Source organism: Trachemys scripta, chromosome 8 (assembly GCF_013100865.1).
Source record: "Trachemys scripta elegans isolate TJP31775 chromosome 8, CAS_Tse_1.0, whole genome shotgun sequence".
NCBI lineage: Eukaryota > Metazoa > Chordata > Testudines > Emydidae > Trachemys > Trachemys scripta.
The window spans coordinates 71,459,039-71,474,665 of NC_048305.1; the positions used below are offsets into that span (position 1 = coordinate 71,459,039).

General features: G+C 39.8%; 1 protein-coding gene across 12 annotated transcripts in view; it reads right to left on the reverse strand.

The window, feature by feature from the left end:
• The window catches only part of LOC117881863, a 76,844-nt gene that overhangs the window by 16,242 nt on the left and 44,975 nt on the right, over positions 1 to 15,627 (reverse strand). For all 12 annotated transcript variants that reach the window (XM_034779630.1, XM_034779624.1, XM_034779627.1 and 9 more), the window contains 8 exons: positions 12,753 to 12,797; positions 11,290 to 11,328; positions 9,729 to 9,767; positions 8,732 to 8,761; positions 7,202 to 7,240; positions 6,067 to 6,084; positions 4,870 to 4,917; positions 1,553 to 1,582 (listed from right to left, as the gene is read on the reverse strand). In XM_034779630.1, the coding sequence (XP_034635521.1) occupies positions 1,553 to 1,582; positions 4,870 to 4,917; positions 6,067 to 6,084; positions 7,202 to 7,240; positions 8,732 to 8,761; positions 9,729 to 9,767; positions 11,290 to 11,328; positions 12,753 to 12,797 (288 nt within the window). The remainder of the gene's footprint in view (positions 1 to 1,552; positions 1,583 to 4,869; positions 4,918 to 6,066; positions 6,085 to 7,201; positions 7,241 to 8,731; positions 8,762 to 9,728; positions 9,768 to 11,289; positions 11,329 to 12,752; positions 12,798 to 15,627) is intronic.

The following is a 15,627-nucleotide window of genomic DNA, read 5'->3' on the forward strand; positions in this document are numbered from 1 at the left end:
TGATGACTTTCAGAGGTGATGAGCATCTCTAGCTACCACTCATGTCTATAGGAGAGGTGGGTGCTCAGCACCTCTGGAAAAATCAGGCCACTTTTCTGTAGGAGCCTTACTTCAGATAAAAATTTGAAACCTGTGTGCCTAGAGGACTTTGGGGCAGATTTTTTAAGAGTAAGGTGACCACTGACTTTCAATAAGAGATGGGAGTCTAACTATTCCATAAAAAGCAACAGAGGGTCCTGTGGCACCTTTGAGACTAACAGAAGTACTGGGAGCATAAGCTTTCGTGGGTCAGAACCTCACTTCTTCAGATGCAAGAAGTGAGGTTCTGACCCACGAAAGCTTATGCTCCCAGTACTTCTGTTAGTCTCAAAGGTACCACAGGACCCTCTGTTGCTTTTTATGGAATAGTTAGACTCCCATCTCTTATTGAAAGTCAGTGGTCACCTTACTCTTAAAAAATCTGCCCCAAAGTCCTCTAGGCACACAGGTTTCAAATTTTTATCTGAAGTAAGGCTCCTACAGAAAAGTGGCCTGATTTTTCCAGAGGTGCTGAGCACCCACCTCTCCTATAGACATGAGTGGTAGCTAGAGATGCTCATCACCTCTGAAAGTCATCAGTTTTATTTAGATGCCTATGATATGGATTTGAAGGCCTATCATTAGAGCCAGATTTGAAAATATTGACCTTAGTACTTAGGTGCCACACTNCCACAGGACCCTCTGTTGCTTTTTACAGATTCAGACTAACACGGCTACCCCTCTGATACTTAACTATTCCATGTTACTTTGAAAATTTCCCCCTTGGTACATATGGTTTCCACATAGAAAGTTTTCTGCCCTGAAGTCACTCCTCAGAGGATGTATTCAACGTTTGGATAACAATCTTCTCCCTAATGGGCCAACTACTCCTGTCTCCATTTTTTTTAAAACAGTGAGGAAATTCCGGTCTTTCAAGCACTCCAATTCAGTCTTGCAATGCAATGTAAACACACATATTAGAGTTATATTGTGGAGAAATGCCTTACTGACCTGGGTAAGGAAAGTATAAATAAATATGAACATGGAGTAGGAAATTAATTTTTAAACAATTTGTGTCTCAGCAGTTTTACAGCCCGGTTTAATTTGTATTTTTTCTTCTATTTAATTGAAACTTTAAAAAACAAATTTAAAATGTCAGTGTAATAAATAATAATAATTGAACAATCTTTCAACTTGGTAATAAATCATATACTGGCTAGTAAACTCCACCTCTGGCCAAGGTGTTGTTTTCCTTCTATACACCTTGATTTTCAGCCTCAGAGTTCACTTAACCCAGGATATTGTTATTACCTCATAAAAAAGGAAGAACCCTGTACTTATCATTTAAGTAGCCACCATCATCCTCTAGATTTCTCTATTACTTTAGCCATAGTAATGCTACCTGTCAACAAAAGCTGCCACACAACAATTAATGGAAGTAGTAAATAAATGTTTTGTTGCGAGTTGGACTAAGAGGCAAGTTAGGTAAAAACACAAATACAGTGGGAGGAAGTAGGGAAGGGAGAATACTCACTTTATCACAAGGATTGACTCTCTGTCCACCCTGTAAAGAAACCAGAAACCTAGTCATTTCCTTGTAAAATAGATTGTTTAAATACAACACTGTTTCAAGAAAAGAAACGTATAAATTGTTTGGTGGAGTGAAGGACCACAGGAGGTTCCATGTTTGCCTCCCTTTGTTCATCCACCCTGCACTATGGATTGGTTTAGTATGGGTGGGATTCCTCCAAATATTAAATAAATTGAATACAAAGACAATTTTCATTTTGAGAAATGTAATATTTTTAGTCAAATAGGATCTGTTTGTTTGTAAGGTGGTTACCTGACCAAAGATATTGCCACTCTGTGATGAAGACAACCTTGTGAAGAAACCATTTATTTCCGTGTAAATGGGTTTGTATGTTGAATATTTTACTGCTTGCTCAAAAAAGACACCTATTTTTATTTGCCTATATGTGGGAGGGAAAGACTAGAGGAAGGAGAAGACTCCACTGTAGCCATGTCCACACTAGAAATTTTCATGCGTTACTGCCAGTGGGATGTGTTACCCTCCTGCTAGTTCCAGATGATGCACTACTGTAGAACAGGCACAAGTGGTTTTATCACCATATCAGTAAACTGTGGTAAAAATGGGCAAGTCCTGTCTATTCTAACACACTGGTGGTAGTGTCAGATCTAGTGTAGACAACACCTGAATCTCTGCAAGGGACTGTTCCATAGTTGGCAATTGATAGAGCACAGCAGTGTTTTGGCCATGTTCCTTCTTCCTGCAACACCTACTACGTTGGGCTTAGGAGTTGGGGGCAAAGTAATGTACTACATCGTTCTACATATACTAGAAGGTGATGTGCTGGCCATATTGGCTCTACATGACATGGGAATCCCAAACTGGCTAGCTAGATGAGCTTTCCCAGAGTCTCACTCACCTCTCTCAATTTTTAATCACATTTATTTAATTCTTTAAGCAAGGCTCCAACAACCATAACAATTAACCATAATCAAATGGTAAGCACATGTTTAGTTAGAAAGCAGCACATTGAAGTAAAACTGCGGTGGGAGAGGCTTACTCGGCCATAGGACTGGCTTTTTTGTGATCTCTTTAAAAGAAATCAGAAACCAGTTATCACCTGGAAACGGGGTTTGTTAAAAGAGTATACTGTTTGTACAAAGAACATCTACGGGAAGTTTTCATGTGGGGGTTCTTTCTAAGTAAGAGAAAACAGTCTTTCAGCAAGATAATTCTGGTTATTTATGTAATTTTTCCAAAGAGAAAGTGGACTATGTCCTCTACTGAGTGAAATATACTGATTTGCCTTTACTTATCACACACAAAAATATGGATAAAGGATGTTTTGGGGCCCTGACATTTTACATGCATCTATTAGGGAACAAAGATGATTTTTCAGAAAACAAAAACAAAAACAAAAACAAAAACCAACCAAACAAAAACCATAAATAAATCTAAAAAGTTCTGGGAAACCTAAAATAGAATTAAACAATGGATAAAATATTGGGGAAGCAGTTTCAAAATTCTACTGTTCCTGCTCAAGTCAATGGCAAAGTTCTTAATGTGTTGCTTACATAAATATTGCTGCTGCCCGAGAAACAGTGACCACTCTATAAAGAGCCCAGAAGCCAATTTCTTTTTGATGAGGAACTGTTCATATAGTATATTGTTTCAAGAAAAGAAACCATACTATACTTGTAGTACGAAAAACTAGACGAGGTTCAGTTTTCCCTCCTGTTATTCCACCACTCTATCTAGTGCCAGTTGTTATATTTTCAGAGAAAATGTCATTTTATAGAATAAGTTCTGTTTGATTTTATAGTATTTCCAAGGGGTCCAAATAATCTTGTTCATCAAACACAGATTTGTCTTAATACAGATTTGCCATGGCCAAATGCAAAATGCAAACCTTTAATTATAGATTTTTTTTTTTTTGTTAAAAAAAGGAAAAGCCATGGTATACGACTTTAAAATAAAAATCATGTGCAATTATAAGACAAAATCTTCTTCACTTTACAACATAATATTGTTTAAAACCATTTCAGAAACCAAATAATCCACACTAGTGACCATTTATAGAGCCAAATTAGACCAAAAAAATAAAATAAAAAAAATCATGGAGGGATCTCTCTTCATACTGGGCTGGCAAATGTATTAAAATATCCTTAAAGTAACTGTTTTTTGCCATGACAGTCATAAACACACTGGGCCAGATTCTCAGCTTGTGTAAACTGGTGTAGCTACTTCAGTGAAACTGACAATCTGGCCATGGCCTTACTGATTATAATAGGGAAGAAGAGTGGAGGGCAGGTGATTGTTTGCCTCGTGGGTAAGACTATGTATAATCCAGAAGCCATTTATCTCCTTGTAGGATATAAAAGTGATGTAACCCTTCAATAAAAGTAATGGACATAATCTAATTGCTAATTAAATAATTGTTCAGTTACAAAGAGACATGCTGACACAAAACTATAAGTACAGAAGGGAAAATGCTCATTTGAGTATGGACTTTCATCTCATATGAGGAAGAAGTCTGTAGAGAAATCAAACTACTTATTAACATGTAAAAGAGCTTGTAAACTCTCAGGTTACAATTGACTTGTAACCTGCAAAATCTTTTTAATACTGAATAAAACGGAGGGCCAGAATCCTCAGCTGGTACAAATCAATCTATCTTCATGGACTCCAGTGGAGCTTTGCCAGTTTACATCACCTTGTGATCTGGCGTTGGAAGATGTGCAGGCCTAGATGCTTAAGGTCACATAGATATTGAGAGTACTAAAGAATCAGGATTGTATTGTTACTAAAAATAACGGCATAGTCTGAGTCACTAGTTTATAGCATCCTTGACTTGCTGAGACCACTGTCAGATAATCTTAGACATCCCCTAGCTCTCCGTCCATAGTTTGTCCATTTTCAGTTAAGGCTCCCATTCAAGTAATCCACTGGAGCTGAATAAGCATTCAGTTCACTTAGGCTTGGTCTACACTACCCCCCTAATTCGAACTAAGGTACGCAACTTCAGCTACGTGAATAACGTAGCTGAAGTTCGAAGTACCTTAGTTCGAATTAGTTCGAACTTACCTTGGTCCACACTCGGCAGGCAGGCTCCCCCGTCGACTCCGCGGTACTCCTCTCGGCGAGCTGGAGTACCGCAGTCGACGGCGAGCACTTCCGGGTTCGACTTATCACGTCCAGACTAGACGCGATAAGTCGAACCCAGAAGTTCGATTTCCAGCCGTCGAACTAGCGGGTAAGTGTAGCCAAGGCCTTAGAAACATGTTGGGATTAAACTGTAAACACAATCAGGAAAGCGTGCTTACTTGTGAATAGATAATGCTGTTGACGCCATGTCCAGAATTGGCCAAGATCTGTAAAGAAACCAGGGGCTATTGAATTGGGCATGTTTAAATGAAATACACTTTCAGGAAAAGAATGATTTGTACTTCCCTGCTTAAGGGAGTAAAGCAGCAGGTGAAATTTGATTTTGTCTCCTCATTTCCACCACACAATACTTATGGAAAGGTTTACTATAGAGATTCTTTGAAACTAAAAATGAACTGGATATAATTCTGGGCTAGATATTCAGATGTGGCTGATCTATGCTCTGCATCTATGCTCAGGAAGCAGGCTGGCAGGTCCCTAGCTTAACTTAGGGTATGTCTACACTCAGAGCAGGGGGCGTGATCCCCAGCTCATGTAGACACTCTCACACTAGCTCTCATTGAGCTAGTGTGCTAAAAATAGAAGCATAGCCATGGTAGCACAGGCAGTGGCATAAGCTAGTCATACTGAGTATCAAGTATCAGGGGGTAGCCGTGTTAGTCTGTATCTACAAAAACAACAAGGAGTCTGGTGGCACCTTAAAGACTAACAGATTTATTTGGGCATAAGCTTTCGTGAGTAAAAACCTCACTTCTTCGGATGCATACTGAGTATGTACCTCACAGGCTTCAGGTAGGGTTGTACTTGGCACAGCTAGCCTGTGTTGCCACATGATGAGAGCTAGCACAAGTATGTCTACATGAGCTGGGAATCACACCCTAGCTCACAGTATAAACATAGCCTTAGAGTGCCTGCTACTACAGCCCTTTGTGGCTGACAGGGCCACAGTGCTCAGCTTGTTGGTGCTTGAGACAGGGTTGGAGCCTTGTTGCAACGTGAATAGGGATAGAGCTGCCCTTGAACAAACTGGAACTCTGCCTCGCCTTTGTGTGGGCCATGATAGGTTGGGGACAAACCTTTATGCTCCCTCACCCTTTTTGCCTGGGCCTTATATGGATGTATAGTATCTGTCCTTTGATCAATTTATCTAGCGTAATGAACATTTTCAGGTGAAGCTCCATTCCACCTCCTAACAGCAATCCACCCAAAATCCTATGCCACTTCCATACAGATCGAGCCCACTGTTTCTGCAGGGATCATGGACATCCTTCCATATGGGAGAAACCAGGCATAGGATTTGCACTCATAATAGCATCACATTATAAATACAGAAGAAGAAAAAAATATATGCTTACCGATGGGAAAGTTTCACGCTGTAAAAGAAACCAGAAACCTGATTATTTTGTGTAAGGGTTTGTTTAAGATTGAATACTGCTTCAGAAAAACAACCCTATTGCCTGGGTGAAGTGAAAGACCAAAGGCAAGTGCACAGCCTATTTTGTGTCTCTTCATTTTGCACCATCTACACTATGGAAAGGTTTACCATGTATGATGAGTCTCTGAAAATTAAAGTAGTGTGTATACTTCTCCATTCGGTTTTGAGTACACACTAGAAATTATGACTCTTTTTGTTCCCCAGTGAAAGAGTTCTGTTCATTTGAATGGCAACTAAAATTATAGTAGTCTATGTCTTCCTATAGAGTACACAGAGTCTGTTCCAAAGCCCGGAAGTCTGTTGGAGTCTCTTTGTACTTTAGAATACTGGGGGTGTGGAGGTGTGTGTGTGGGGGGGTGGGGGATAATTCTGATGCACGGTGAGGTGTCCATACATTTAACACCCATCATTTGTGAGATATGTGCAGCTTTTCAGTCAGCTGACTACACCAAGAATAGAGGAATCTGAAGGATTTAGTATTAAGGAAGGTTATTGGAGGCAAATGGAAAAAAGGGGTTTTTGCCACATTTCGTTCTGAAACAAGCCCTAAATATTTCATTCACTTTTAGGCAGAAATTATTTTAGTCTGAAAGAAAGATTTCAAAATGAATGGGTACAGTAGAACTACAACAGCTGGAAACTAAAGACTGAAGTAAGTTTACAGAAGAAAGTTGCAATAGAAACAGGAAGATGAAGTGGCCTTGTTTGAGATAGATATAATGGACAGTGAGTTCAGCAGTGAATCAGACCACTATACAATTACACAACGTAATCACATACTTGTGAGTCAATAACAATATTCCTGTAACCTGACTGAGACAATTTCATTTCTGTATAACATCAAATCATTGCAGTGATCTCTTAGATCTGGATGTAACTTTTAGTTGTTTAGTCAGCCTCTTTCTCTATGCACAATTGCATCAGTAATATAATCCCGCTCAACAAAAGCTTCCGCCCAACAACCAGACTGCTGTAACTATCTGAGAGCTAAGCATGTGGCTATTCAGAAGCACTTAGATTCATAACTCTAAGAGTTGTGGAGAAAGGATTCTTACCACAGGTGGGTAGGGGTTGCTTTCGGGATAGGACACTGGCTGTAATGAAACCAGAAACAAGTTATTTTCTCATAATGGGGGTTTATTTAAAATGCAGTATTGTTTCATGAAAAGAAACTTCTCTGCACTTAAAAGTCTGATGGAATAATAATGACTAGCACTTACACAATATAGCGTTTTTATATATCTGAAACCACATTACAAAAAAGTATTATCCCCATTTTACAGATGGGTGAACTGAAGCACCCAGAGCTAAGTGACTTGCCCAAGGCCAACAGTGAGTCACTGGGAAGCAAGTGGCAGCCCCCAACAGTGAGTCTCACAACCCGGGCCCACAGACTCAGGCTGGAGGAGCTTGTGCTACAGTGCTAAAAATAGTTGTGTAGATGTTCAGGCTTGGGCTGGAGCTTGGAATCTGAAGCCTAGGGTGGAGGATGGGCTTCAGAACCTGAACTTCAGCCCTAGTTGCAAGGTCTACATAGCTGTTCTTAGTGTTATAGCATGAGCCCCTCAAACCCGAATCTATAGACTTGGACTCTGAGACTTGCTGATGCAGGCTGCTGTGCAGTGTAGACATATCCTCACATATCCACTGGTCCTTTGGATGGAAGGCCAAAGCACACTCTGTTTTGTGTCCTTTTATTCACTCCTATTCTATGGGAAAATTCAATATGGAGATCCTTTGAAAATTAAAGTAAGCTCAATAGTAATATGTTGTTTTGATCATAATGTTATTTTTCTGGTGAAAAGTTTGTTTTGACTGAATTAAAAAAGGAAAATAGCCCGTATCCTTGAGTGGAGTAATTACTGTGACAGGAAGTGATTTTAAATCACATATACAAGGGAATTCTGATGAGAGGGAGGACTGGGTTGTTTGATTTTAAAAACAGGTAATTTAAAAAAACCTGACAGTATCCTTTTAATGCTGGAATAAATAGAAAATTGAAGTGGCCATAGTTATGGTGATTTGGATGGAGAGGTCTGACCAGTCACAAATCTGAGTGTAGGGATTTGCCAAGTATGTGTTTATTGATCATTTCCATACAATACTGACTCAGTCCCTGTACAACATCCTTGTACTCCAATTGTTTGTCTGAGACTATTCGGTTTCAATATTATGGGCCAAATTAATCCCTGGTGCCAATTCCACTGGCTTTACACCAGGGATGAGTTTAGATCAATCTCATCCTAAAGTTCCCTTTGTAACAATAACTATAGTGCCTTCCATCCTAGGATGTCTAAAAAAAAATAAAAAAAATAAATGCATAGACAGCTTTGTAACTATACTACTTTATCCACAGTACAGTCAACCTATCAAGAAAAGTTGCCATAATATAACTAATGAACTTAATGCATTTGACAGCTAGTAAACCAAGTATTCAGTTACTGAGAGATAATATGGGAAACAGCTTTGGGCCAGCATCTCAGCTGGTGTAAACTAGTATAGCTTCATTCAAGTTAAAGGTGCTATACCGATTTATACCTGCAGAGAATCTGGCCCTTTAAATTCAACAGAGAAGTAGTGCTTACCTTTTTAACACCACTGCCTGTGGAGACAGACTGTGAAGAATACAGAAACGAATTATTTACTTAGAAAAGAGTTTGCCAAATTTAATTCTGTACCTATCAGACAGGAGACAGTAATAGCTCTAAGATCTTCTTGGATTGTCAAACCATGAAACATTTGAAAGAAAAGTATTCTTATGTGAGGCAATTAATGAATAACACAGGGAACAGATTAATGGGAACACAAGAGGGAAAAGAGTTATTGTAACCCAATTGTCGCCATTGTTTCTAGCACAATACCCAGTTATTTCTGCCAGTTTCATACACAACAAATTTATGTTGAAAAGAAAGTTTCAAATAGTTGAAGTAACAAATCTAGGTGGAATGTTAGGTAGAGTGAAATGATTATTTGAAATGGAAGATAAGTCATACGTTGATAGTAGAAAGTTAGGCCTTGATTCCCTTGATCAGACGTAGAAACATCAGGAGAACATAGAAGACTGTAGGAACAGAGCCAGCTGGAAGCAATGGAGTGCTCCATATGAACAGAAATGCTTTTATGAAGTTTAAAACAATTTCCAGGAACCTCCCACCACACTGACCCACACATACACTTCCCATACAGCAGAATCAGAGGAAACTCCTATGTGTGAGCTTTGCTTTTTGTTCTGAGTATCCACCAGATAAAACCTTTCTGGTGAAAATATTTTGTTTGTTTACAATAGTAATCAAAATAGAAAATATCTGCTGTCCACTTGCAGAAAAAAAATGACTAACCCAGGGTCAGTTTAACCAGGAAGAAGGAAACTAACAAGGTGGAGCCATGTAATGCCTCATAAATACAGCATTCATCTGCTGAAATCATTTTGGCTAGTAATATTACCTAATAATTTCAGGACATCCCTCTCTGAGGTCCTCCCATGGATTTCCCCACAGTAGGGCAACATTTGGGCCTACCTGTTTAATTACTGAGTTGCATAGCAAGTTTAAACTCTAAATACAGTAGAGAATGTGTTCCTACCTGGCCATAGGACATGCCGGTGTTAATTGAGACAGCAGTCTGTAAACAAATCACAGATAGTTATTTCTTTCTAAGATGGCGTGTTTCAATAAAAATACCATTTTTGGAAATGAAACCTATATGGCAGTGGTTCCCAAACTTGTTCTGCCACTTGTGCAGGGGAAGCCCCTAGCGGGCCGGGCCGGTTTGTGTACCTGCCACGTCTGCAGGTTCGGCCGATCGCGGCTCCCAGTGGCCGCGGTTTGCTGCTCCAGGCCAATGGGTGTTGCTGGAAGTGGCGGCCGGTACATCCCTCGGCCCACGCCGCTTTCAGCAACCCCCATTGGCCTGGAGCAGCAAACTGCGGCCACTGGGAGCCACGATCGGCCAAACCTGCGGATGCGGCAGGTACACAAACTGGCCCGGCCCGCCAGGGGCTTTCCCTGCGCAAGCGGTGGAACAAGTTTGGGAACCACTGCTATATGGAATTCTTTGTTGGGTGGTGTGGAGGACTAGGGGAAGGTACAAATATTAAGCTAAATTCTGATTTCAGTTACATCTGAATAAATTCAGAGTAACTCCTCTGACTTCAGTTAAATTACTCAGTAACCTTGGTGTAAATCCAGAGATCAGACTCTTCCAACATTCAACTACATTACATCATATGTAAGTTTAATGGATGGTGTTCTTTTGAAATTAAAGTTGACACTCATATGTTTAGGTCATGATCCAGCACAGCATGTAAATATAAGCCTAACTTTAAGCACAGCATGGCAGTAGTCCCATTGTAAACAGTGCTTTGCTAGATCAGGGCCTTAGTTCTCAGTAGAAGTCAGAGAAAATGCCACCTTTCTGGTGAAAATATTTTGCTTGTTTCTATGGTATTCAAAATAGAAACAGAAAATAATGTCATTTCAATATAATTATAAGAAAGAAGGGAAGTTGATAGTACATACATTCTCTAGATTAATACCAAAAAAAAAAAAAAAAAAAAAAAAAAAAGTGTTGCTAAAAGAATCAACTGATATTATGGGACATGTTTTTCAGCCATGCAAAGGGAACTCCACCAAGAAAAGAAAGACTAAATTGATCAGAGAGTGTGATATACTACACAATATGGGGTGGATGACAATATTTAAAAGAGGAATCCTAAAAGCAGGCAGTAATTGACTAAGAATAATACAAAGAGCATCATCTCAGATGAAGGTAGGGAATAGTTATGCAGAATATGGAACTGGGGATAGAAACTAACAGTTATGGTTGCCTTTCTTGTTTTAGAGATATGGATGTTGACATATCAGACCACTAACAAATTAGTGGAATGGTTATTGACAATTAGCATATACTTTTGGGTCAGTAACCCTACAACATCTTTGTGCTTGGTTAGCTGAGACAATTTTGTTCCAGTATAATGCTAACTAACTTCAGACATCCTCTAGCTCCTGCCTCATCTTTATCCAGAGTAATCCAACTCTGCAACACAATGACTGTAATGGAACTAATACAATTTGCAACAAACTGTTGAGTTATTGAGTTGCATTTTGGGAGAAAACATCAAATACAGAGGCAAACAAATACTTACATCTTTACAACCATATTTGCTGTATATGCCACCAGTGCCCTGTAGAGGAAACAGAAAGCACTTATTTTGTTACTGTTGTTATAATTACTAGAGGAGAGTAAGCACAAGTACACAGAACCTCAACTCTGGCTGGTCCTCAAGTCTGGGAGATGCAAAAGATCCTGATGCCTCCCCCCAGTTCTGCACTGTACCTCCACAAAAGAGCTAGGCACATTCTGGCTCTAAATAAATTAATATATGCTGGTATTAACAGAAATGTTTGACAGATTTTGTAAATAGATTATTTAATAGAAAAATAATTTAAATTTGCTTTTAAAAAGCACCCACATTGTGTTTGCAGCCCGCCACTGTCTCCTGGTATGGTCTTTTGAGGGACTTCTGCTTCTCCTGACTGGCCCTCCTTAGTTTGCTCTCAGTCAGGGCAGTTCTTGGACATAGTCTCTTGGCTGTGTTCGTGGAGGGAGCCTGGCGCAGGTTGCCTCTTTGCTGTCCCAGGCCTTTCTGCCTCCTCTTTACTCTCCCCTTTATAGCAGGCCTTGTTTCCTTTGTGGCTGTGTGTGCCTGCCTCTCTGACTGCTCGCTTGTAAACAGGAGAGACTCTCCTCTCCCTTCTGTTTATGCTCAGTATGGGGTTTGTAGAACCCATTACACAGCCCAACATTGTAGTATTTTGCTGGTGCATGTAAAACAGAAAGCTTAAACTGAATAGAAATACAAGTTATATGGAGCCTTCTATTTTCATTGTTCAAAGTGAATGAAATGTAAAATGTCAAGAACCAGCATAAATGGTGAAAAGTAGTGTACATTTTAAAAGTTCTTTTAATAGTAACAATCTTATGTGTCATTAGTAACAGAAGCAAGGATGTTTTTTTCCAAAATAAAGGTAAACACTGATTACTAAATTTTAGTTTCTTTCTGCTGAATTCAAAATTCATACAGAAGTGAGTTTTATTTATTTATTCCAGCCTCTCATGATATGAACATTTCAGATGTTCTCCAAGCACTCAGTCCTGTGAGGTGCTGACTGTTCTCAACCCACAGACTTCAGTAGAAACTGAGTGTGCTTAGCGCTTTACCAGATAATTGGATTTACTTGTCTAAGATTTTTAACCTGACACTGTTTCTTTAATACAGGAAGGAATATAAAATGAAAGTAGCGATATTTATTGTGGAGTTACAGCTGCTGAATTCTGAGGTCAGCAGCAAATTAGAATACACAGACAGGCATAGTTATGTTATGAGTCTATGAACTGGGCAGCATCCTTGCTTTCTGATTAGCGGAGTCTAGCTGAGTCTATTCTACTTGAATAGTACATTGTCAAAATCATCTCTTAGTTTTTCTACATTACTTTTGCTATAAAACAAAAGCTCCTACATTAACACTAATGTAACTGATAGCTAAGCATTGTAGTTAAAATAGTCACACTGGGACAAAATTCAGTGAAGATGAGAAAAGTGCTTACTGAGACACATCCACGCTGGCTGCCTCCTGGAGGAATGACTCCAACCTGAAAGAAAGAAGATGCCACTTATTTCTATGCTTTATGAAACACGGGAAAAGAAAGCTGCAATTTACAGCACCAAAAGTCTGCATTGCCATTCAGCCATATGTGGAGACTGTAGATATATACAGGTGGACGTTATTATACCGTTTGAGTCAGTAACTGTGGCACACACATATGCTGTGATTGCCTGGAACAATTCCATTTCAGTAGGATAAGCTCAGCCATCCTCTTACTTTCCATACCATTTTATCCTTAGGCATGTAGCCCTTCATCAAACCCCTCACAACAGAAGTAGGGAACTAATTCTCCTCCTAGGAAGTTACTAAAAGTTGCATCATGGGGATACCCTCTACAAACTAGAGAAAGGCTGACTTGGGAATAGCTGTTGCTGTCCTGTGAAACGTGGATAAATTATAAAGAAATTGGAAATAATACATTTCCTTGCAACATGGCTTGCTAAACTAAGCTACTGTTTTAAGAACAGAGAACTCCCTCTGGCTACCTCCCTGATGAGGTGAAGGACAAGAGCAGGTTTCACGTTCCATGATGTCTCCATCCATTCTCCTACCCTTCACCTCAGAAGAATTTCCCTCCGTCAATTTGAGATTCTAGCTGATAGGGGCAGAAGCAGCCAAAAGCAGCACTGGCAGGGAGGCAGTCAAATGGACATAGCTGGGACCACCCCTCCCCACAGCACCCTCCTGCATATAGCACTGTTAAGGTGAGACCCCCCCCATACTGACTCTGGGGGCTCTAGGATCCATGCGGTGCCTCCCCTCCCGCTTGTCATGAGGCTTGGGAGAAAACTGGAGACACTAAGCAGCCAGAGCTGCCAGCCAATATAGGCAGAAGCAGGGACCTCTGGTCCTTCAGACATTCAAAGAACTTTCTACAGTTTTGACTGGATATTCTCTGCCTTGCATTGACTGACTGTTCATCCAACCTTCCTTCCCTCTCCTCCTTCATAGTCTCTTCACCCCACACCTGCTTCTCTTACCCTCTCCTCTCATGTCCTCTCCCCCTGGCCCCTTCCCCTCCCCTTTCCTTCCAAGTAGTTGATCCCATCTTAAATACCACCCCACAAAAAATCATGGAACATAATAATTGTTGCCATCACATTACTCTGCTTGTGTGCTCTACCCCTTCCTCCATCCTGTGTCTGTCTTGTCTCTTTAGACTGTAAGCTCTTTGGAGTAAGGATCTTCTACTTCTATTTGTACAGTGCCTAGCACAATGGGGACCTACTCTTGGTTGGCCCGCTGGACCCACTGTAATGAACACATTCATAAAAATAAAATTGGGATGTAAAGGAAAGATTTCTTTGAAAATAAAAGTAAATTAACTACATATAGTGAGATATCAAGCCCACACTATAAAGGTATCATTTTACTGGAGAAAAAGTTCTGTTTGTCTGAAAGGTGCTGAAAATGGAAAATAGTCCATGGTTTGGAATAAATGCAGTGAGCTGAGCTAATCACATGAGGGAGTATGAAGGAGGGGAAGGAAAATTTTAAATGGAGGGTGAGGTATGTAAGCCCACAAAAATTCCATACTCAGCCTTCAGGAGTCAAGACTGAGGTAAGTAAAATTTCCAAGAAGTGCAAGTGAGGAGAAAAACCAATTGTTGTACATGCAATTTAGTGATGTGACTTTGCAAACTGCAAAGAGGTCTGAAATGCAACAAATAGAAGAAAACAATTTACTGGGATGACAAGAGAAAAAGAGGTACTGTGATTCTCTTGCTTTCGGTCTGTAATAATGTGACCTTTCAGCAAGAGCCTCAACAACAAAAAGTAAGGAACCCAATGAAACTGATAACTATCACTGCAGTGAGGTCCTGAACCAAAGCCCATTGACATCAATGGGAGTATTTCAATTGATTTCAATTCACTTTGTATCAGGCGCTTACTGAGCTAAATGCTGATCAACTATATAAATAAATAAACGAACTCTAATACTCTGGAGAAACAGCTCATATAGCTACTGCCAGCCAATGAGGAACCTTGCACACTCTGTAAAGAAACCATAAATCAGCCATTTATTTGTAGAAGGACTTGTTAGAATACAGTAGCTTTTTAGAAAGATAACCTTCCTGTAATTTCCTGTGTGGTAAGGTGAAGGGTAACAGAAGTTTCACATTCCAACTTGTCTGCCTTTATCTATTGCTTTACACTAGAAAGGCTTGATATAGTGGTAGCAGAAGGATTCTGCTGAAGAGTCATCAGAACTGAAAAAATACTACATATGCTGAGGGGCTATTTGACCTGAACTAGTCATATGGAGCCTAATCCAAATCCGAATGAGGTCAATGGAAAGATACTCATTGATTTCAGTGAGCTTTGGGTATGGAGGAGAGAAATTCTAATGAAAGTGACCTGCCTAGGGCTGTAGCAGTTTAATACGTCTCCTTCAGGAGTCAGTCTGAGTTAGTAAGATTTCCTAAGTGTAAGCAAAATCCAGGAAAAAGATCCATACACAAGGCATGCCAATCCAAACCCCAGTCCATACACATGGTGAAAAGAAAGAAAACAGAATTATTGCTTGAAACTGAAGATTAAGGAATATTTGCTGTGTAACAGTATTGCTTAAGAAATACCTATTCAGAGAGTGTCACAATAGCTGGACATAAACTGGAATCAACAAGGTTTGGGGATGGGGTATGTGGAGTGGAAACTGTTCCCATATAACGCACTAATAAATACACTAAGTACATCTACAGCATAACTCAGTTCAAGCCAACAGAGATAAAATAAGAATGAATTTGACCCTGTGGGTTTAAAAAGGCCCATATCTATTAGGAAGGAAATTAAGTGCAAATATAATTGTGCCCAAA